Raw genomic sequence first — 24845 nt, forward strand, 5'->3', positions numbered from 1 at the left:
GGATCAGCCCTGCCTCTAGCTTCTGCTTCTAGACTCGGACAGATTCATACTGTCAGTCACCCTCCCTAGAGAGATAAAATGAAAGCTTTAGTCCAGGACTGGACTAAATTCAACCTGGATTGGCTAAGTTCTCCAGTGTCTGGGCTGAAACATCCCCACCCAGTCTGGCCCTTAGCAATGCTCTGTCTAACATCAACCTTAAGCCTGGCGAGGTCCCCATTCGGCTGCAACAGTACCCAATCTCTGGGGAGACTAGGCCCGGCATCGGAAAACACGTTAATAGAGTGCCAGTCACCCTGGAATACTCCACTCCTGCCAGTCAAAAAGCTGGGAGAAGCTGGATGCCATCCTGCACTCTCCACCTGACCCCAAACCCACATAGGCCTCCTGCACCTCCCTCCCCAGACTGAATGGTTTAACACTTTCTTCTGTCTCTGCATCATACCCATGGATCAGCCTCTTTTTGCTTCAATGGGAGAGCCCCCCTGACATATCAAAAGATTCCGTTAAGCTTGACAAGGCTGCCTCAGCGGCTAAAAAATCTCTCTGTTCAGGAAGCCCTCACTGCAGAGCTCTGAGCCCTCATCTGTGCCTTCTAGCTGGCAAAGGATCTATCAGTTAACATCTCTACATATTCTTGATATGTTTGCCACCATCCACATGCATGGCACATTTTAGATGTGGGGGAAGGGGGGAAGCTGAAATCTTCCAGTTGCTAGAAGCAGTCTGGTGTCCGGCCAAAGAGGTAGTCATTCAGTGCTGAGGACATCAAAAAGGAAATCCTTCAACTGCTAGAGGAACTCTGGAGTCTGGCTAAAGTGGTGGTTATTCATTAACCAGTTGGCCAATTTGAAAGCCAGGCTGGCAGCATACCAGCAGGACAGGACCCTCCAAAGCCAGCAGTCCTTAGGCTGGGGCAGCATCCACATCTATAGATCCACCACAATCCTGGCATTTGGGGAGCAATCCAGGTGGGGGTCAGTGCAAAGAAAACTGCATCCTCAGTCCAGGCCATGGGGCCCACACCAGGGCAAGACAAGCTTGCGTGCTGGCTAGGCACCAGAGCCCCCCATGCCTCGGGGGCTCCTGTGGAGCCCTCACTCCTCACCCAACACCAGGCAGAGCTCCCACTCCTGGCATCCAGCTCGGCCAGCTTCTGCCAACAACTGCCCAGGTCCTTGTGCAACACCCAGGATGTTTGGGTCTTGAGAGCTGCTACTGGCGATTCACCTCCTACATGAGAGGGCCTCGCTGCACCAAAGCTGCCAGGCACGCCATCTCCTCCTGCTGCAGGCACCATACCAACTCCTCCTTGCCCAGTGGCACCATCTCCTCATCCATCAGCTCTTCCAGGCTGCCCGCCTGAGGCCCCATGGTGGCTCAGACCTCTGGAACATCGCCTGACCACCACTGTAGGCAGGAGCCCCCAGTCAAGCCCGACACTGCTCAGGCTCCAGTTCCTCTGGTGGCCAGGTGCAGCCAACCTATCATAGGAGGTAGGAGATAGCTTGGATCAAAAATAAAGGAGGAACAAAAACACCAGGGAGGGATAGCTCCTACCAGATGGATAAGCTTTTGTTCCTTCAATTTGTTTCTTCATGTGCCAGACTTGTGTGAAATATAACACTGCTCAATGGCCGAGGACTCTGCCAGGGATACAGCACATGGGCTACTCCCCTTTTAAAGACCTATAGGTGGATTTCACAAAAATCAAGACTTTCAGAGGCTACAAAAATTTATTTGTTTTGATATGCACTACTCCAGGTGTTATGCCATGGATTAACTACTTCAGAGTCAAGCCAGCCTGCCCAAAGACACCAAAGAAGTGGATGACCTGCCCAGACCCTACAAACCAACTTAGGCTGACACTGCAGAGAGACCCCGACCAGACACCTTGACCTTCTACAGTCCTGCTCCAACCACAACCCAGAAGCTGGTCAACACATGGCAGAAGCTTAAGGAACATCAGATGAATGTTCATAAACTATTGGCCTGATACCCAGTGTTGGTTGTTTTCCTGTTTCTTTTTTGGTCTGGCCATTCTCATTGTATTAGCTTAATGTCTGCCCTGCCCTAATATCTAGGGGCAAGCCTCTTGTGTTTTGGGCCCCGGCCAACACCCTAATGTCTTTGTGTCTTGCATACACATTTCCAAGGTCTCTGGTTCTTCTCTAGTGCTCCCAACGGAACCTTTTTTGTTTGCTCTACTGTTACGTATAGATGTCTAATTCCGCCTGATGTAAGTCTTTGTGCCCTCACCTTACTCATCCTGACTTCATACTTCTGTCAAGAGAGCAAGCTACCCAACTCTTGTATACTGGCCCTGGCCATGGTTCAAAATGCATCCCCCTGGCCATCTATGTAAGGTGATGACTTCTCTTTACATGGGAGCCTTCCCTACCTAGTCTGAGCTCTTCTTGGAGAGAAATAATTTCCTCCTCATGCCTGGTACTGTGGGAATGCTCATGCACTGGTGGCTGGGTAAGGAATAAGTTGGCACTGCTTAACCCCTGGAGTGATGACAAATCCCCTGGCCTAAGACGCAGTGCTAATTCCTGGATGGCTCTCTCCATGTGGTCTGTGTCTGCTTCCCGGGAACCTGGAGTCCTCAGTGCTATTCTCACCCCTTGGGGTGACCCAGTGTGGACTTGGCTCTTCAATGAGGTAATGATACCAAAACTGGAAGACAGTAATCATGCCCCCAGCCCAGCTTTCTCATTTCTCAGCTTCAGTGATCTGACTTTCTTCTCTGGATTTGTGTGACTTGATTTCAGAGTGTGAAGTCAGTGTGTGATGTTCCATTTAGGGTTGTGTTAGGACCAGAGGTGGCATTCAAGGTATGCCCTGGCTTTTTCACACTATTAACTTTAAAAAAAGCTTTTAATCTTAGTATAAAATACCAAGTCCACTAAAAGAATATATCCTTAAAATCACTACCCAAAAGAGAAGTAGCAGAGTATCAGTGTCCAGGCACAACTACCTTCTCCCCCTCCCACACCTCTATACCACAGATAATTTCTGTACGTTTTGGAATTCAAACAAATGGATCATGAAGAATGTTATATATACATGTCTAGATGTATGTATGTATTTAAATATATACATAATATAGGTATATATGTGGGTGGGTGGGTATATATGTGTTTGTGTGTGTGTGTGTGTGTGTGCAATCTCCAGTTTTATTGCAGGGTGCTGTAGCTTGTTCACTTCCATTACATTGTGGTCCTTAAACTGCATTTCTAATTTATTTACCTAGCTCCCCAAAAGTGTGCATTCATTTTCACATGGGGAAAAGTAAAGCTGCAGACAGATGGGCTCTGTTAAGAGCAGAAGCCACAGGAATAGAATACTGAAGCTGTATCTCTCTAACCTCTGAAAGTCAGGATACATTTGTGTCCCCATGGAATGCCTCTGGATGCCACTTTGCTACCATTTTAAAGGTCCATCTCTGTAAATGTAATAGGTCATATAGCAAGGGCTCAGCCTCAAATGCCATACTCATAGAAAACTTTGGCGATACCCCTCAGCAGCTCTGTACAAACCAAGCTCTTAAGGTCTAAAGCTTTACTGTGTGGGAATATCACACAGAAGAGACCTAGAAATGGTCTCCAAAGGGTCACAAATAGTCTCCTGGAGTGCCACTCCACTTCTCCACTCTCTTCTATCATCTGTCATTAAGTGGTTTCCAAGAAGGCAAAATAAGCCAGAGACCAGAGGCGGCCTGGACACTCAGCACAGTAGCCTTGGTCCAGTGTAAGCAGCCTGTGTGATGGGCCCACAGCATGGCCTTCGTTCACTGCAGCGTGCTGGGGCCTGGCCCTGCCCCAACAACCCTCATTGACAGAATGCAAGCCAGCCACCTACAGGCACCATGAATCACTCTATTCCAAAGAATGAAGGTAAAATTAAAAATAGAAAAGCTCAAAAACTCCCTCAGTCTTTTGTTGTAGACATAAACACAAAATTGTTCCTCTGATAGTAGTGGGCAGCTCTAAGAGCAGTTCTAATGGAGTTGAGCTGCCATTCATCCCCACGGCCCTGTACCCTTAGGCAGCCACGACTCCGAAGCCTGGGGCCTTGTCCCACGGTCCTGTTTCCTTAACTCATCTCAACCCCAGGCCTGTCAGAAGCCTGCAACAAATAAACAACATGCCCTGAGGAATGCTCAGGCTGAGACAGAGGTAGGGGAAGGCCTGTTGGGGGTCTTGGGGCCCTGGGAACCCATAGCACAGGGTAAGTCCACCTAGAAGCAGTGCAGTCAGAGGTCACACCCTCCTGGGTGCTAGAATTCTCCCTGCTGTGTGCACACACCACCACACACATAAGCACACACACAGCATGGCAGAGTGAGTTGGGTGGTGGGAGTCATGCTTCTGGTCTCCCACTCTGGCCCCTAGAACAAAATCCAGGGTTGGTAAACATCTGCGAAGTAAATGAATGGACCAAGGAGGTTGGAGCAGCCAGGTGACACCCTGGTCCAGGTAGAGCTTCCATGCTCAGCCTCACTGTCAAATCCCACATGCCCTTAACTGCACCATAGTGGGGACAGGCAGCAAGTGGGTAACTGACGATCCTCTCTCCACCTGCACACCATCCGGGAGAGACATACTCTGCGTATGAATTGTTCACAGAAGGAGAACACAGGTCCGTGAATGAGGGGATCTAGCACAAGGACTCAGCTTCCCTTTGAGTAGAGACCTAATGAGGATCTGTGGGCAGGGGAGGAGGGTCTGAATCCAGGCTGGGAGAAGTGAGCAGGCCTGGCTGCAGAGAGGAGCAGCCAGGAGGCCACTGTGCCTGGAGAGGAGTGAGCTGGGCCAAGTGCTACAAATAGCTGGGTGGGAGTTGGCCCCCAGGATCACAGGGGGTCTAGAAGCAGCAGACTCTGATAGTGAGTCTGGGGAAAAGGAGAAGCCAGTGGGGGTTCTGAGCAGAGGTGGGGTGTTATTTTACACAGGGTAAAGGCTCATTCTACTACAGCCACTAAAAGGAGACAGGCTGGGGATTCCCAGAGTAGGCCTGGAAAATAGTAGGGGAGCACAAAAGGGACAAGGACTGTTACAGAGAGAAAAGTACACATTCCAGACAGGTTTGAAAATATTTTCTGAAAGTTTCATCCATATCCCAAGCTTTTTCTGAAAATAAAAAATAATTCCCTATAGTTTCTCCCACCTCTCCGCTAATGACCAGAGAGAGAAGGGCCTGGACAAGAACATTCCGCAATAGCTCCCAGGCTCCTCTAAACCTCCCAGTCCTTTGACTTGATCACCTCAGTCAGGAGTCAGGATGCCTCCCATACTAAGGCCCAGTGGGGACTCAGAGGGCTGTGAGGCTGCTGTCCAGCTAGGAGAGACCCAAGGTCCAGTAGCCGGTCAGTTTTACAGGAAAACACTGCACTGGGGAAGGAGGAAAAGCATAGGGAGCATCCTGAGCTCCCCAGCTCTCACCCTCTTTCATCCTGGACCCTGGCAGTCCCTGGTCTTTCCAGGCCTGAACATGTTCCCAATCACCCCTCAGGAAGAAGCAGTGGTAGAAACTGCGGCTTTGACACAGGAGCCAGGTACAACCATCAGGCAGCTCCCTCTGTGATATAACCACCAGGAAAATAAGGTCACAGTGGACTAGTGAATTCTTCAGAATTCTCCACAAAATGTGTGTCTTGGCCAGGATGTTTATTTTCCTGTGAGCATACTGGGCTAATATAAAAAGTGAAGTGTATCTGACAGAATGGTAACATTTCCTGAGGCAGGAAGAGAGCAGAGGGCAGAGAGCAAACATTTACTGAGTGCTTACTTTTAGCTCAGTTTTCTAAATGTCTTGTTCACTGAATCCTATTGTCAACTCCATCATATAGTTTAAAAAGGAGACTCAAAGACTAAACAAATGTCCCCTAGTACCATTTAAATATAAAAGTGCATGACTTGAACCCCTGTTCACTGGCTGCAGAGCCAAAGGTCTGTCTACATTTGATTTTTATCTAAGTCTGTTCCCCAGATGAGAACACAATCTGGGATGGATGCCCGATTTATTTCCAAAGGAGAGAATCACCACAGTTTGGGGAAACAATGATTAAATATTTAGCAGCATAAGAAGGTCACACAGAAGGGTCTCACGGTGACACCAGCCAGTCTCACGGTGACACCAGCAAGGCTGTCACTATGACAACCTGGGATTTGGACTAGGGCTTCACCACCTCAGAGCAGCCCTTTGGCCCTACAGCGTTAGAGTAGGGGAGGAAAGGGTGGGTTGAGGAGCAGAAGGAAGCTGTAGCTGTGCCCACAAGTCCTGTGGCTTCCCCACGTGGAAAGCCTGGTGGGGATTTGACAACTTTGAGGCTCAGGACTCTGCTGCAAGGAGGGTGCAAAAGAAGTTGTACAACAAGCAGGCGCTGCCTGAAGGCGTCTCAGGACCTGTGAGCACCCTGAGCATTACAAAGAGAATTCACTAGAGGGCAGCCGCGGTCCCTCCCAGCCAGAGCAGTGCATCAGCAGGTGGTAAACATGTTCTCGTTAACTACAAGTTACGTGGTCAGGTGCAATAAATATTTGCTGAATCTTGTAGTTAAGTAAAAATAAAATAATCTGGAGGAAGTTGCTACAGAAAGAATGGAACTAAGGTTCCCGCTTGCACACCAAGCCCTAAGCTCACCTCCTTTCTGCATCACTTAGCTCTGGAGATCCCCAGGGTGGTTATCACTGTACTGACCTTGAAGATGAGGAGCAGGTGTAACGCCAGCAAGGCACAGAGCAGGTTCTCTATGATCCTGGCAGACAGGTAAAGGAGAGTCCTGGAGCCCTCGGAGGCTTTTCAGGTTTTATTGAGCTTTTTACAGCATTTGTAGTGCAGCGACCAGGTACACGGCAGGCAAGTGGACCTGGGGACTGGGAGGCTGGCAGGCCTCCCAGCCCTCAGCGAATCTACACTCTTTCTGGGCTTTCCTATGTTCTGTCATGGTGTCACCACTGTCTCTGCTTCTGCTACTGTGCTTTCTGCTTCTTTGCGGCTTCTACCACTGCTGACGCCCTGTGATGCCACCCTTACATGCCCAGTCTCTCAACCCAGGTGCGCCCACTTACACATGTCCGCACCTTACTCCAGGTGTCCGCCATCAGGCACGCATGCAAGCCCACAGTGTCTATCATAAATACTAACGGTGAGGGTGGAAAATCCTGACAATTTTCACTTAGCCTACAGCTGGTTAAGCACCTGTGGCCATCAGCTGGGGCCTCCAGCTGCAAAGGTCCTGCACACTGGTGCTTCTCCACAACCCACTCCCTGGGAAGCAGAGGCTAGCTCGCACTGAGGCCTCACTAGTGAGAGACCAGCCCACAGAACCCGGGGCTGGTCTTTTCTTTAGTTTGTTCATCTGCACATGCCCAGTTTTTTGGAGTGGGACTACTAACAAGCAATAAAAAAAGCTTTGTGTAGCTTCTTTACCAAAAGTAATTATTCATTCTCTTAAATGAAACAGACTGGGTTTAGAAAGATTTTAATTAATGCAATGTTAACAGGACAGTGAAAAGTCAACAGTTAAAAACCTTGCTTTCATCTGACTACTTTATGCTTTTTTTAAACCAACCGATCCCAGCACAAAGATGTCTAGCTCTAAAGGTAAGTTAGCACTCTCTGCGAATTTTAGAGACCTCTTTCTTTGTTGATTCCAGAATGGAACGTGTTGAAATAACAAAATGTTCCTTAGAGAAAAACAAGACTTGTCTGAGCCAATGAGAAGCACTGAGAAGCACTGGTCTTAAGGAGTGATAGAAAGAGGCTCTTAGACGAACTGGCATTGTAGGCGCTGAAGAGAAGGCCTGGGTTGGGAGCAATGGAAGGAAGAAGTAAAATAGAAATTGGGCAGGAGAGTCCTGATGGGTTGCCATGTCCTCTAGAGGTTTGGTTCGGAGACTTAGAGGTGAGAGCTGCAGCTAGAACAGTGCTTAGCAGGAGCGGCGATGCCTGATCCAAGGTAAGCATGTGAAGGAGGTTTTGGGAAATAGTTTATGTGATCATCACTGCAGGGGTATCATGGCATGGGATTAATGGGCTTAGGAGTTACACCCAAGAGTTTCTAACTCTCACGTTAATTCACAGGATTGAACAAAACAAAGCCCTTAAAAAGCATCGTAACATATGATACTTCTCACCTGTGAGAAGAGCTGCCACTCCTGACAGGAAGCTGGACCTGGGCCCTCCATCTCACCCCAGAGAGCCCCATGACTGCGCCTCACTTCAGTGGGGGTGCTGCCTCACAGTTCATAATGCCCTCCACCCCAAATTCAAAGTAAAGTAATGTCAGCCACAAAATGATTGTAAAGAACCTAACAGAACTTCCAGCGAGGACTACTAATACGTCTTTGAAACATCAAGTTTTAAATTCTATCCGTGAATGTTTAGGAGCTCTTACTAAATGCCTGCCCCTCCCCCACCTCCCAGGCGGCCAGTCCAGCTCACTATTTCCTGAGGCTATCTGTGAGCACAGACGCCTTGGACTTATCCTTGTCCTCCTCTCCACTGGCTGCGGGCGCTGGGAGGCATCGCCGGATGGGGCGCCGTTACTAGCAGGGTCAGGACCTCGTGCATTTCTGTTGATAAGTGGACACCTGCCCCTCTGTCCTCTTGTTTGGGGGCTCTGCTCTCCACCTTGAAGAGGAGCATCTGCGTATTTCATGAATATGAAATGGAGTGGGCTGTGGTGGAGGTGGGGAGGAGAGCCTCTGCTCAGACCACGAGAGCCTGAGTTCCGGGTCTCTGCGGCTGTCGGTTTGCAGCGAGCTGTCCACCAGCACCGTCCCATGTCTGCCCCCGGAGCCAGCAGAGCTCAGAGGAGACCAGAGCCACATGGGTCAGCCTGACTCCTTAGCAAGCTGACCAGACCCGGAGTTGCAGGGGTCCCTGCTCTCAGCAGGCGGTCCAGAGTCCACTTGGCAAGGAATTGAGCAAGGTGGGGGTTCTGTTGGACATGGAGCTCCAGACAACAGCCACTCTAACCTCTGACTGAGGAGAGATGGGGGAGAGGGAGTGAAGCCTGGATGTCAGCTTCCTGGGAAGCCACATCAGCCAGATGACAATCAGCATTAGCATCAGAACACCCTGATGAAAGAAAGGAAATAAGAGTTGAATCCCTGCATGAAAAGTAGATTATTCACTGTCAGGCTGCACCATGGAACAAGACACAAACAGCGGCCATGCACAGGCCATGCCACTTCCAAACAGTGGACATAGTGTTCTGGCAGCCTTTCGGAGAGCTGCGCACCACAGCCAGCGTAGGCACAGAGTGGGGAGAGGGAAGAGAGGAAGGAAGTGGACGGGAGGAGTGTGCAGAGAGAAGGAAGAAAGGAAAGAAAGACGTGGGAGGGAGGGGAGGGAGACAGGAGACAGAAGCCAGGAAGGAGAAAGAGGCTGAGCCACCAGCCCTAAGTAAGTAAAACGACCTCTCTGAGCTTGCTTTGGTTCCAGCATCAGGAAGACAGGCAGTTGTGAAGGTGCAGTGAGAGCATGTTGGTAAACAACTTGGTGCAGACCAATAACAACTGATGGCCCATGCACGTGCTGCCGTCCAGGCTTCCACCCCACCCAGGGCCGGGGGAGTGTGTGTGGACCATGAAATAGGGAGGGGGGAATGCTCACAGATGAGAGTGGAGCCTGCTAGTCCTGTTGGTAGAGACCATCAAGACCTAAGCATTGCCTCTGTTCTGGATGCTTTAGGATCTCTGGTGCCCTGGAAGATCACAGAGCAGGTCACGCCACACATCACTCGCTCTACAAGGACAACTTCATTAGTAATTACCAGGGCCTCTTTGGCAAGACTGACATGCCACTTGATAGCCCTGAGCTTATGTGCCCATCCTCCACTGTGCTCTAGGACAGGCTGTGACACAACTCCCTGGGCCTGACAGGATCTGTGCAGCAGTGTCCTGGGAGACCCCCTCTCATAAGGCCTATGTTCCTGAAAGACTTGACTCCCTGGCAACGGTCACCACTCAGACACCATGTCTCACGTGAACTAGGCCCTGCTGATCATTCCTGGGGTGCACCACTGTGCACCATCTCATCCCACCGAAGAAACTTCCCCCAAGAGTTGAAACAATCGCTCTCCCTACCTTTATGGAGGCACAGGGTAGGTAGGACTAAGGGAGAACCCGGCTCCTACTCTGGCTGGAAAGGGCAGCCTGTGTGGGCCGCGTGCCCCACCCTGGGCTCATGGGAGGGAGTCCCTGGGGGTGGAAGGCCTTCCCCACAGAGGCCAGCTTACCTTGGTGAAGGTCAGGCAGTCCTTGTCCTGGTCTCTGTCCTTCATCTCGAAATCATAAAGTGCTTTGCCCTGGGGCGGGGCCTGTGGCAAGGGCCTCATGCACTGTACGTAGCTGGCAGGCAGAAAGCCGTGCACGCCATGCAATTCCCCGTGGAACCAGTGGTCGTCCACCCTGCGCCGCAGGATGATCACATCACCCTTGCTGAACTTGAGGTCACCAGGCTCCTTCCCCTCATAGCTGTAGAGGGCTTTGCCATAGGGAAGCTGCGAGAGATTCTGAAAGCAAAATATAACACCCGGTTACTTGGGGTGACCTTCCTGCCTCCCGGATGACCTACCTGTGCAGGTGACAGGCTCCACATCTAGTGTGCACTCAGGATGCCCTGGAGTGGAGGCGTTTCAAAGGAACACACACTGTGCCAGAGGAAGATGCCAGCTAGCATACTTGTCTAGACCAGAGGGCCCCCATATGGGTAATTCTCCCTCAAAAAGAGTCTGTGAGTAGCTGCCAGCACTGTCCTAGATCTTCCACTTGGACTAAGTCACTCTGGGCTGAAAAGGGACTCTGAAACAGGCGCTAAATTATTTTACTTACAGGTGAGGAAACTGAGCCATGGAGTGAGAAGGCAAAATTCACACTCAGTGGGCTGGCTCTAGAAAGTTCCTAACCACAAGTCTGAATTGTCCTGCATTGAGTGCTACTTCTAGTCGCCAGATTTCCAAGAATTATTATCCATAAAATTATCTTTACTTCATTTACTGAATATTCACAGAAACCAGGAACAAGGGTTTTTAAGTTGAGGAGACAGGACCACATTGATATGCTACACCCTTCTCTGTCAGTGGTCTCACAATTTGGCCAATACCCGAGGTGTTCAGATGAGAGGGACAGTCAAGTTGTGGAAATATGGGCTGTCCCCAGGACCCCTGGTGCTAGTTCTCAGGAGTTCCCAGCAATCCCTGCCTGCTGCTTAGTTGTCAAGACGCCTGACAACGACACAGAGCTTTTTGACGAATACAGCAGTGTGGTCATGAAATACTATTTCAAGAGCTTAAAACAGTATGCTCTTCATTTCATATGATGCTCCCGTCATCCTGCCAAAGGTTAGCTAACCCATCTAAATGTGATCTGCCATCTTTGGTCTCAAACAGTGACTAGCTCTGGATTCCAAACAGAATTCTTGGCAAGCAATAAGGAATCTGCCAGAGTACCCTGAATCATGATTTGACATTCTAACTTCCTGGTCTCCTTTAACTTAACTAGACCTATTTCAGAAAGAACAGTGATCACCTGGGTTCCTTTTCTTTATGGGTGGGCACCACTGCTCAAATGAGTAAGCTGGGCCAAGGCCAGCTCTGAGCCAGAGGAAAACCAAACACAAACCTTCCTGTGTCAATACCCAACAATTTTCCTAACAGAAGCCACATTTTCTCACCAAGGCTGCCTATGCCAAGGATTTCTTTAGTATTCGAATCAATCAATAGAGCACAAAAGCCTGAGGCAGTAGTACATGGAAAAGCCTTTGTAGAGGATTTAATAGCATGTCCACAGCTCAATTGCTCTGCATTTACGTTTCAGCAATGTCAAATGATAGCAGTTAAGAGAGAACCTGTTGGCAAATTGACAAATAGCCATCACTAGCCAATTAAATGGCAACACCATAGACCTTTTTGTTACAGAACTTGATGAGGAAAAAAAATCAGTTTGCTTCCAATAACACCATCCTGACTAACTTTACTATAGACACAATAGACTGTAAAGGGTTCCATTTCAGAGAGAAGCAAATGGGTAATTTGCAATGCAATTACTGTGATTAGAAAAGATTAGAAGGGCTGTTGGCTATGGGCCACCAGAAGAATTCCACTGCAACCAGGACCCCAGCCAGTTCTTAGCCAGGACATTTTGTCCCCTGGGGCTCATCTGGCAAAGTGTGAAAATATTTTTTGGTTGTCACCACTGGGATGGGGGGTGCTATTGATACCTAATGAGTAGAAGCCAGGGAAGCTACTAACTCTCCACAATGCATGGGACAGCCCCCACCACACAGTCACCTCACCTGGAATGTCACTCTGCCACAACCTGCTTGATTAAATTTACCAAAACCAAAAAAACACAAAAAACAAACAAACAAAAAACCCACAGCACAACTTTCTTCTAACTGAACTTAGTCTAAGACAACTTTAAATATTAAATCTCACTATGAGAGTAGTTCATTACTAACTCTGCCTACCTTACTCAACTGTGCAATCCCTGCCTGCTGCTTAGCTGGCACCCTTATCATCCCGGTGCCCATCCTGTCCCTCCACCTCAGCATTTGTCCTCAGCTCTCATGGACTCCACCTCCACGCACACGTCCTTCATCATTCCTACCTCAGTTATCACAAACCTCCACCAATGCCCAGGTTCTGGCAACCAAGAATGCTGCTCTGCACCCACTGCCCCACTGCTTAACTGCCTGCAGCCCTGGGGAGGGATACCCCAAGCTCCAAAGCATGGCATTAAGGCTTCTGCCACTGGCTTCAGCACACCTTCCTGCGCCCAGGCCCATCTAAAGTGGTCAGTATCCTCACTCACAAAGATCATGTGCTGTGCCTCCCCTGGTGGTGCAGGCGGTTGAGTGCAGCGCTGTGAAGCTGTCTGCAGCCTCTGAAGCACGGGTTCGATCCCGGCCGGCCAGTGAGAGTCCCACATGGCCACGGCAGACCTCTCCTGTCACACCTGCTGCGCCCCTCAGCAGTGTATTTCGTCAGTCTGCCTGTTCTGTTCCCTGCTCTGTCTCTGGTGAATCCTCTCACCCTCCCATGCATCTGGCCTGTACCCCGATTCTTGTATAAATAAATAAATAAATCTTAAAAAAAAAACAAAGATCACGTGCCGTTGGCACTTCCAGGCCTTGCTACTCCCTGTCCTGCCCTCTCCCTCACTCCCTAACCCACAACATCCAGGCTGGGCTGAGGGTCCCGTTCCATCACTCCCCACCACCACCACAACCACCACCACTGCATTAGCCCTTGCTTAACCAAAGCCCAGGGAATAGCACTGTAATGTGTTTGCCTGGCAATCCCAGAACCGAGGAAAGTTTCTGTACCTAGCAGGTGCTTTATGATGCTTGTTAATTCAAATGAGCTCAAGTTACCCCTGATGACATGAGGAAGAGGAGAGTTAGGATAACAGATCCGACTCTGCAACCTCTGTCACCCACCATACCTCCCAGACCCCCATGACAAGGCTGCCCCCCACGACAAGGGTGCCTTCCGGCTCCCCATGAGGAGCTAGAAAGCAGTTGTCCTCAAGTGCAAACCAGGGCAGGAGAGGGCCCTGATGCCTTCTGGAGTAGCAAAGCAGGGGCAGGAGTGGATCTAGCAGATGGCATACCCCTTCACCATGGCTACATAGTCAGCGAGAAGGTCAGAGCACACATCCCTGCTCCAACTATGCCTGGTCTGGCGGCCAAGCTCTGGTCTACTCTTGTTCGGGGCAAGTCTAAGTCAGAGGAGGGAGAAAGGCCTGACATCACCCCACCCCAGACACCAAGATCAGCACTTGATGGAGCAAAATTGATATGGCACATACACCCTTATAAAAATGTGCAGGGCACATTTCTAAGGACAAAAAAACCCCAAAAGTCAGGATGCTACAGAGCAGCAGTTTATTCAGGCAGTAAGAGCAGTCAGAACCTGGCTCTAGCTGTTAGGAAAAGCTTGGAAGGGACGTCTCTCAGCATGCCCCATGTCTTTCATCTTCAAAGTCCTTTATAAGATTGATTAATTCATCTGTGACAAGGGCCTACAGGCAAGAGAACACTAGGGAAAAGGTACCAACCAAGGGGATCTCTGAAATTCCAGCCTTTCAGCCCAGGTCAAAGAAACCAATCAGGGTTCTCTGCAGACATTTGCAGACTATTGCTCATTGCCTCTCTCACTTCTTGTATGCTCCCTTTGAAGGAATTGTAGTCAAACACTGTTGTTATATGGGTTGAAGACATTAGGAAAAAGAAATAAAAGGAAGAGGAGAAATACATCTGGGATGCCTATAGGATAATTAACACCAACCACGCCTGCAAGGCATTAATAATAATTAAAACTTATAATGTCAATTTCATGGCTCATTACTCAGATACAGCACACAAATCTTACTACAGGCTTAATGTCCTACCCCGTGGAGACTTGGGTGCTCATGCATACACAGTGCTGTCTCCATTTTTTATGGGGATCAACCCAGCAGCTGCTTTGACAAATGTGCCGCCATTTCCCCATGCACTAGCTGCCAGAAGGGCTCTAAGTGGAGCTGGCTGCCCCACGAGGGAAGGCAGGCACCACAGCCAGCCTAGAGCACAGTGCAGGATTGGGGGAGGGGGTTGGGGCCTGGCTTGGTAATGGGTCTCACTCCTTCAGATCTCCCAACAAGCTGGGGTGAAAAGTACTGAAGAAATGCACGTGTCTTTCAGACTCTGAGAACTTGATCTGCTCTCCCACTTTCAGCGCCTCCCACCCTGCAGTTCCCAGTGGGAGCCCTAGACTCTCATCCCCTGTCCCCCAGGACATAGAGCCTGTTTTGTTCCATGTTCCATTCCTAAACCCTGTGGTGATACAGATTACATGCTGGCAATATCTGTTGAATGAATGAATGCATGGGCTAGAAAACCAGTGCCCTGGGATTTGGGCCTGGGGATGAGCCTCTGCCTGGGACAACTTTGCCTGCACATTATTTTTTCCAGGATGTGAGGTTCAGGGTTCTTGTAGGCAAAAATCCTGTTGCAGACAGTGGCTGGGCCTCCATAAACGGGCAATCTCAACGATAGCTTGGTAAGGAGTAGGGCACACAGTAGAAGGACCACCCAGAGCAAAGCCATAGAGTTGGAGACAGGCATAGCCCTGCCTCACACAACATAACAGAGTTATGTTAGCAGATTTGGGGGAAGCATATCGCAGTAAGTTCAGGTACTATGAGCAGTCTAAAAAGGGGAGACTGCCTGAACCAAACACTGCAGAGTCTATGACAGTGGTAGAGATAGCTATCCCCCAATATCCACTTGCACCTCCTTGTGAAAATACTTCAATTTTCAACCGGGGTCAAAGTCTCAATTGACCTACAAAGTCCCTACTAGCTAGGTCAAATCCAGCTATAGAAGCTTAATTTTCCAGCCTCGTGTGTGTGTGTGTGTGTGTGTGTGTGTGTGTGTGTGTGTGTCTGTGTTCAGTTTCATGTGTCCAAATATAATGGCATTTATAAGAAAATTTCATTCCACTTCCTGTTCTGCCCTCACAAGCCTGGATAATAGAGGTGGTAGAAGTGAGCTAGCTTTTTCCACACACTCAGAACAAATGGCAAAAAGAACCTGAGTCCTTGGATGACCTTGCACAACAGAACTGGACCATGACATCAGAAAAAGGAAACTTAAGCTGAGCTTTGGAATCTTCTCTCAGCAGGTTAGCTGGTTCCTGCCTAACTCAGGGGCTCTGAGCTGTGCTGCCAAAGAAGTTACCTTAGTATCGCCGTGAAGGCTGTCGTTTATACACTTTCCTCTTACAGTGGTCATTTTAACACCAACACTCTCAGATCTAGAATTACTTGAAAAGACATGGTCTCTTGGCTTATTGCATATTAAATAACTTATTTCACCAGCATGTCCCCATCTTCCAGCTGACAACAGTTCATCTGTAATGAAGCTGTTACTATATAACACATCAGCCTGGAGGTTTCAGGGTTTGTTTTTACAGCTAATTATATTTCAATTTCCTTCTTCTCTTTCTCTCATTAAAAGCTATCTGTTAGGTCCTGGTTTGGGGTTTCTTTCACTCTCATTCTGATGATTTTTTTTTATTCCCCACACTTACACACTTTTTTTTCCCCAAGAATTTATAAAATACCACACTGTGCCAGATTCTGCATCAGGCACCATGCTGCTAGGAAGAAAGACACATCCCTTTATTGAGAAATCACCTAAAAAATGCAATAAAGAGAAATACACAACTGCCCTCAAATATAGGTGGGATGAGGATATTACCAGCGTTATCCTATAATGCAGTTATGAAGATATTTGCTATCTACTGCCAAGATCTGCCTTTAATGCAGTTTCATGTTTCAGCAAGATTAGGGAAAATGAAAAAAAAAAAAAGGTTCCATTTGTTTCTTTCTTTCCCCTTTTCTTAGTTTTCCCAGACTTTGTCAAGGCTCTCTTGTTGAGTTTGCCTACTGCCCCATGCACTCTGGCAGTCAATTTGCTGATGGTAGTGGTGTTTACTAGAAGGTGGCTGGGCTGAACTGTTAGAAGAAATGGGATTAAGGAGGGCTATGTTTTTCTCTACAGACATGTGAGGATCCTGGGCTGGGTGCAGTCATATATGTGGAAGTGGGAAGCCCACTAGATTCCTCCAGATGTTAGGCCACAGGAGTGAAACTCTTTGAACTTCTTGTCAAATTAGCTGAAACAACTTTATAATAAAACCATCATGTTATGAGAAATAAAACTTTCAAAAACAGCTCTCTTATTGTCAAATAATTTATGCTTAAAAAACTTCACTCACCCTTCCAAGGATGTGAAGCTGATTTCTAAGTCATTTACACACGTTACTCTGGAAAGAAGAGCACTTGCAGGATCAAGCCAAATGCAGGAAAAAGAAGTGAGATTAAAAAGTAAGGTCATTCGAAAGCAGACTGAGAAACCATTCTTAGAAAAAGTTGATCCTGACAAGGAAGTAGCTAGTTAGGGGAGCTGTTTTCTATCTGAGGAGATATTCATAGCTTATGCTAATGGAAAATGTGAGAGTAAAGATAATTCTGTCAGAAAGCACACACATGCACATAGGTGCACAGGCACACACAGGCACATATATCCGTGCACACCCCTAACTATTCCATATGGACTCCCCTAGAAAAGTGTGCCTATCCCTTCATGAACCCCAACTCCAGCACTCCATTCTGCTGCCTTTCATTGAAAATAATGTCTCCATGCAAGAGTTCAAGAGTTTAAAAGGGTTCAAAGGTGAGCAATGAGAGTTTCAAAACCAGGCGTCCTCCTGTTTTACAAGCATGCACTTCATGTGCTGTCAGACAAGGCAACCCCATGAACCTCCTTCACCTCTGCCCTGCTCACCATCCCACTGAACCACACAACTCTTCCTTCACCATATATGCCTCTGTCACTTTCAAGTGCTCCAGAGATCTCTGTCTCAGGGAAATATAAGGTTCCATCAGTCTTTGTTGTGTTTTTTATTTATTTTTTTTATTTCATGACCCACTCTACAGTGTAAATAACAGTAATAAAGTTCATAAAGGAAATCAACAGTAATTGTGTTCTGACAATTACAAAAACATGAGAAAAACAGAACTGCCTGGTTAGAAGTATTAAGCCTTGAACTGGTAGTCCCATATCCAGGTGGGTAGTAAGTATTGGTAGGTATTTGTTTAGCATGCTTAATTCAGACCCCTATGGCCCACCTTTCATGCCCTGTTTAGAAAGGGGCATGTTTGAACAGCATGCACAGCTGCACAAACACATACTCAAACTGTTTTTCAAACACAATCCACGCACCACGTATCCAAGTTTATCACACTGAGGAGAAGGGCAAGTTGAGCATCTCTAATATTAGCACAGATCAGGAGGTGGCCCTCGGGACCAGGGACATTCTGCCTGCGGTCTTTGTAAAAAAAAAATTATGGGGAAGGCAGTCACCCACAATCATACAAAACAGCAGAGGAGAATAGCTGCCAGAGACCAGAAGGGCCACAAAGCCAACCATTCACTATCCAGCCCTTTACAAAAAGTCCGCTGATCCCTGGAATAGAAAATAGCAAGGGTCACCGTGGCCCATGGTCAATGTTTGTGCTTTTCACTCATTCCAGGCCAGGCAGGGAGGCTGACAGACCCCTCTGTGGACAGTGTGCGTCCCAGTGAAGAGCAGCACCTACACTTCCAGGGCCAGAGCAGTGGGTAGGGAACTAGAGACAGTCCCAGCTACACCCGGGTCTTGCAACATGCCTCTTGACAAAGTTCCTTCAGCTCTCAGATGCTTTGTTTTCTCATACACTGGAGACAATGAAATTTTCCCTTCCATATTTCCTAATTATGTCAAGGGAATAAAACTGAAGATATAAAGCTAATGAGCTTTTTGTCTCTTCACGAAGGTGCTACAAAAATAACTATTATAAACTGCTAAAGCCACCACATGTTCCAGGAGCCTGGAGTGGTCCACTACTAGATAGGACAGATTATTCTAAGCATAGAAAATGGCCAGTAAAAAACCCTAACTCAAAACTAGAAGTGTAACATGGGTGAGCAAAGAAGTACATTGGTTCTCTGCACTTAATACTTTATAGGCGGACTGTGGTTCGGTAACACATGGGATGAAGGTAAAATGGGCAAAGTTTTGAGTAGTGTCCTTGGGTGTGGCAGTCACTGTCAGTCCTCATTATAAGGACTGGCCTCCCTGTGAGCTCCTGGGATGTGCCCTGTGCCAATTCCTACTGTCCCCATACACTGCAGTCTTGTACCCAGGTCACAGTGACCCACCAAATGCCCGCAGCACCCCTATCATCTTGATATTATGTTGTAGATACTGAGCAGACAGGAAACTCTGGCAAAGTGAAGTTCAAAAGTGTCCCCAGGTACCAGGGATGGTAGGAAATGGCAGAGCAGGGTCAGAGCCCAGCTGGTCAGAGGTCTAAGTGAGAGCCAATACTTACATTGTCTCCTAGAAGTAACAACATGGCCATTTATTTAGCTGCAGCTCACAGCTAGACACTCCAGGTAACTCAGCATAGGATCTCTGCCAAGTAGGAATCATTGTTGCCATTTCATAAGTGAGAAAGAGGCAAGTAAATTTTCTCCGTGTTCTAGGCTTATGAGAGGTACAGGTTTGCAGTTCTGTGCCACCAGCCAACTTCCTCCTCTTCCAAAGCCTGAAGGGAACCCCTGTGGGGCTCCGAAAAAAAATTCGCTTAATAAGAAAGGAAAGGAAAGGCTCTGAGTAGGGTCCAGGGTGGCATGGTCCCAGCCTTTCTTTACCCCAAGATCCCAGGGAACCCCATGCTCCTCCTTCTCAGAAAGGTCCTGAGGTTTTTAAAACTCTCTATGTCATGCAAATAATCTCAGGGAAAAAAATAAACAGCAATATCCAATTATCCCCTTTTGCATTTCCCCTCTTTTCTCTCTAAAAGCTTCAGGCACTTCAGATGTATAATAGGAAAGCATGAAAACTTCAAGCCCTCAGTTAACACTTCAGACACTAAATAGAGTTTGCTATTAAGTTAAACAAATTTAAGTCTGAATAGCTAATGGTTTAGGTTTAATTTATTCATATATTGAATTTACTTATAATTTGCTACCCACAGAAGCTACTGAACTGGCTGTCTGGGGTTCAAAACACCCTTTTAGCCTGGGGCAAGTGGACACTCACTGCAGCAGATCTTGATGGACACAGCTGAAGTGAACAGCGTACCTTGGTGTTTCATTTCCATGTTAATTTACAGAAATAATTAACTCTAGATATTTATTACAAAATGCTGTATCAACTTTGTAATGAAAAATCACCACAAAACTGAATATTGCAGTCCCTTTTACAGATTTAAGGTACACTTAATAAATAAATAATTGATGCAAAATATTCCCACTATAGAGAAAAAAACAAATGCTCTCTGGAAACCCTGCAAACATTGTGTGTCTCGGAGGGACAGAAGCACTGGTACGGTTGGTGCCTCCCTCACTGGTGATTGGTTCATTCAAGAGTAGCTTGCAAGGTAGAGTGGGTGCACAGTCAACCCTCTGCATTTATTAGCCATGTGCTCAAAGGCAAATTTACTGGTGGCTGCTTTACTCCAAGATGTATTTTGCATACTAGAGAATCAATCCTGTTATTTTCTGTTACATCTGAGAAATTCCTTCTCCAAGTCTTCAGGCTTTATTGCAACTTTATAAACCCATCTAAAAGTGAGAACAGGGACGTGGGTTGTCCATTTACCTAGTCCAGAAAACAAGACCACCTCCCAACATGGAAGCTTATCCCCTGCCAGCCAACGTTTGAACCAAATAGAGACTTTTCCCCTTCCTAAAATAGTAAATATTTTTGAGCTTCTTAAAATATTAGAGCTTATGAGGCCTGCCAGAATTTAAAAAAAATAGGGAGTGGAATACTGTTTAAACTTTTTCTGATGGGTCTTACACTTTGTCAATCATTTAAATCAGCCTGAAATGTTCAAAATATTTATTGAGCTGGTGAGGTCATCAACATGGCAGTGAAGAAATGCTAGGATCAAGTTCTCCCATAAAAACAACTGATGGGGAGAAATAATGGCGAATTCCTGGCAGGACCCAGATGTTTAGACAAACTGGGCGATGCCCACAGAGGAAAGTTGGAATGACCAGGGAAGGGAAGAGAGAAAATCCTTCTCCCCTCTCCCATCCACAAAGCTGGCCCACTTCATCTAGCAGAAAAGGAGGAAAAGCTTGGAGAACATGACACCTGGAGAATCCTGAGACATCTGAGAGGTCCAGACATTCACATGTGAGCAAATGGGCCTCAGCACAGGCACCCAGTGCCGGATGCGAGCCTCTTTGTTGTGGTACTTCCCTTCCCTCCCTCCTCCTGGAGACCAATGGGACCATTTAACTCAGCAGCAGGAAGGACATTAGGGGGAGCCTCATAGGGCTGACACCTACTTTGGGGACTTCTTGGTACCCCAGGCCCTCAGGCGGAAGGAGGCCTCAGGAGCCCCAACACCCACCCAACTACCCCACGGGTCCAGAAAGAGTGTTGATCCTCCCACACCCACAGCTGCAATTCAATCAGCGCACTTTGTGTTCATTTTTTACTCTCCCTCAACACACCATAAGGGAGAGAGTGGGCTCTGGGAAGCCTGTCCTATTCAGCCCTACGGCAGTCCCCAGCGAGCCAGACTGAAACAGCAAGGGCGGGCTCAGTGGGAGCCACCAGAGTCCTGACAAGCAATTCTCCCCACACCTGTTTGTGTGTCTGTCTGCTTATTAGTCAGTTGGCTGTCTACTGTTCCTCTCCGTCTTTCCTGCTTCTATTTTCTGATTCTTCTGTTTTTCTTTTCTCTCCCCTTTAACATGACCATCTCCTCTTCCTCTTCTTTTTCTGTTGCATTTCCTCCTCTTCTGCCTCCTCTTTCCTCTTCACTCGCCCTAGCCCCTTTCTTTCTTCTCTCACCGTCATTCTCTTTACATTTCCGTAAGACCCTCCTCTTTCCTCTTATCCCTTCTTTCACTCCTTATTCTCTTTCAATACCAGTATTTTTCTGAGAAAAACACCTAAAGGGACCTAGCAGGTTAATAGAGAAGTACATCCCGCCTCCCATTGGACTTGGCCTCAGCGTGCGTCTGGGGGTGCAGTGCTCCACACAAGACTCTTGACTACCACAGGCTGAGGCATCGGATCCCATCCTACACAGTGGGGACTGCAAAAGCGGTGGCTCCTGGAGCAAATCACAGCTCAGAACAACACCTACCATAATACAGGAGTATCCAGACATACACACAGGTGGGAACTGCTGAAACCCCAACTCCCAAGTCTGGTAGCCCCCCAAACCCTGGGAAGAGTGACAGGAACTACCACCTGCCTAAAGCAGTGGCACAACTAAAGAGAGAGGAGGGGAAAATGAGGCAAGTCCCCACATACACCTCTACTAACTAGCCACAGTGACTCAGACACTAGGCAGACACATCCACACCTCAGTAAGAGAAATCAGAAGTCATGCCCACCAGCACCAGTGGTACAGGGACATTACGAACAGAGCAAAGCCGAAGGTTATCAATGGGAAGAAAGAAAAATACAAATGATTAAGCTTGCCCTTCTGGGAACCATACGCCACAAAAAGTAAGTCAACCTCCAGAACCTGATAATACGGACATGGAAGACTATCTATTCCTAACAGATAAAGGATTCAAAAAGGCCATAATGAAAACAGTTAAAAAGTTAAGAGAAAATGCAGAAAGAGATAAGACTATAATTGATGAACTGAGGAATGAGAAGGAATCCCTAAAGAAGAAAATTAAGAAACTGGAGGGTATTCAGAGATTAGTGGAGGAGCTCAAGAATTCTGGAAAAAGTCATGAAAATAGAATAGAAGAAATGGAAGAGCAAATCATCATTCTTGATGATGCAGACATAAAAGAATCAAAAAAGGAAAAGGAAAGAGAAGTACAAAAAGGGCCTCCCTGGTGGCGCAGGCAGTTGAGTTGAGCGCCGGCACTGTGAAGCTGTCCGCAACCTCTGCAGCAATGAGTGCTGGTTTGATTCCAGCTGGTGAGAATTCCATATGGCACAGCAGACCTCTCCTGTCTCACCTGCTTCTCCCCTCAGCAGTGTATTTCGTCAGTCTGCCTGTTCTGTTCCCCACTCTGTCTCCGGTGAGTCCTCTCACCCTCTCGTGCATCTGGCCTATACCCCAGTTCTTGTATTAAAAAAAATAAATAAATCTTTTAAAAAAGAGAGAAGTACAAAAAGAAAAAGAACGAAGAAACACTTTGATAACTCTGACACCATGAGGAAAGGAAATACAAGAGTCATAGTAATCTCAGAAGGTGAGGAGAGGAGCCAAGAAACTACCAAGGAGATAATTGAAGAGAACTTCCCAAGCATGAAGAAGGAAGTGAAAATAAACATACAAAAAGCTAGAAGAACACCAAATTACCATAATGAAAGGAACATTACAGCAATACACATAATAATAAAGTTTCCAATGGTTCAAGACAAGGAAAAAACAATGAAACTGATGGGGGCGAATAAATAGATAATCTATAAAGGAAAACCAATTAGGCTGACATCAGACTTCTCCAAAGAAACACTATGGGCAAGAAGAGAATGGACTGACATATTTAACAAACCCCAAATATGTCACCCTGCAAAGCTCTCCTTCCTCTATGAAAGAAAAATAAAATCCTCTCAGATAAACAGAATATCCAGAAATTCATTACTACTAAACCTCCGCTCAAAAAAAAAAAAAAAAATTGCAAGAAGCACTAAGGCCAAAACCAACAGAGGGATGAATAGGAAAAACAGAATAAGGTAAGGAATAGAATCACAAAAAAAGCAAACAAAATGGCAAATATGGGTGCCAGTGTATGAATATTAACTCTCAAAGTAAATGGACTAAACCCATCAATAAAAAGACACAGAGTAGCAGGCTGGATTAAAAAACAAAACCAAGGTCTCCCTAGTGGCAAAGGGTTTGAAGACAAAGCATTATCAAACTATCACCAACCACTGCAACATGAGTTCAAACCCCAGCCAAGGTACAGTAGACCTCTCCTGTCTCATGCTCTGTACCCCTCAATAGTGTACTTCAGTAGATCTGCCTGTTCTGCTCCTCACTCTGTCTCTGGTGAATCCTCTCACCCTCCTGCACATCTGGCCTGTACCCTGGTTCTTGTATAAATAAATAAATCTTTAAAAAAATACAGAGATTAATGGGCAAAAAGAAGTGTGATTTATCAATTCCCTTTAGTTTTCCAATAACATTTGGAATGCAAACTAAACTTTACGAAAACACGGTATCTTACTTTGAGTGTGGCATGAAATTGGGAAAACTTTCCATATATAATTCAATTTGACAGAAACTGGACAGAGAAGGGCATCCCTGGTGGCGCAAGGGGTTAAGCACTGCACTATGAAGCAGTCCACAGCCTCTGCAGCACGAGTTTGATCCCCAGTCAGCCAGGGAGCAACCCACATGGTGCAGCAGACCTCTCCTGAGTCTCCCGCTGCTCCCCTCAGCAGTGTATTTCAGTCAGTCTGCCTGTTCTGTTCCCCACTCTGTCTCTGGTGAATTCTCTCACTCCCCACCCCGCATCTCTGGCCTGTACCCCAGCTGTTGTATGCATAAATAAATAAATCTTAAAAAAAAAAAAAAAAGAAACTGGACAGAGAATTTTTTTTTCAACATTTTAGAGTGCAGCCACCCCAAAGTGGGATATAGTCTCAAAAACTTCATCACATATGCATTTAAAAATTTCAACCATTTGCTTCATATGAGCAAAGTTAAATATTTCTTAAGGAGTGTTATCTGCCTATGGAGCCCCTCTTCAATGACTGGTGATCCATGAGCCCACTAGAAAATGATGCAGTTTATTTGGACCCAAAGTTAAAAGTTCTCCAGATAGTCTTCTGGAGAGCGTTCACTGCCACATAAACATCTTCTTTACTGAGTTCTATACATTGCAAAACTGCCAAAAATAGGAGACTAGGTGGGTTGGTTAGGGTAGAGCTGGGTCTAAGAGAAACATTGCCTAGTTTGTGTCAGGCTCCTACAATTTATTTTATTTTCCCTTTTTGTTTTTCAGCTCTAACTCAAGCTGAGTGCTACCCACAGTTAGCCCTAGAGATCTGTAAACCTCTCTGCTGAAGCTTCCTTCACATGGGAAGGCCAGTCAGCTCTGGACTCATTGGAACTAGCCATTCATCTCAGATGAATGCTGGAGGAAGGCTGAGTCAGAAAGGAAAAGAGAGTACTGTTCTAACTATGGCCTTGGGGACTATATGCTTTTCTTCTCGAGACAAAGAATCTAATGATTAACATCCATGGAAAGTCTTAGAAGAACCCATCCTGCAGATCAACCTGACACTTTGGACCTAG

At 47.0% G+C, this 24845-nt stretch overlaps 1 protein-coding gene across 1 annotated transcript in view; it reads right to left on the reverse strand.

Moving 5' to 3' along the window:
- SH3RF3 (SH3 domain containing ring finger 3) overlaps positions 1–24845 on the reverse strand; it is a 394220-nt gene that overhangs the window by 162500 nt on the left and 206875 nt on the right. Inside the window, exon 2 of the mRNA XM_054701331.1 lies at positions 10253–10528. Coding sequence (XP_054557306.1) covers positions 10253–10528 — 276 coding nt within the window. The remainder of the gene's footprint in view (positions 1–10252; positions 10529–24845) is intronic.

This window comes from Talpa occidentalis, unplaced genomic scaffold (genome assembly GCF_014898055.3).
Source record: "Talpa occidentalis isolate TD23 unplaced genomic scaffold, MPIMG_talOcc4v2.1 talOcc4.5, whole genome shotgun sequence".
In the NCBI taxonomy this organism is placed as follows: Eukaryota; Metazoa; Chordata; class Mammalia; order Eulipotyphla; family Talpidae; genus Talpa; species Talpa occidentalis.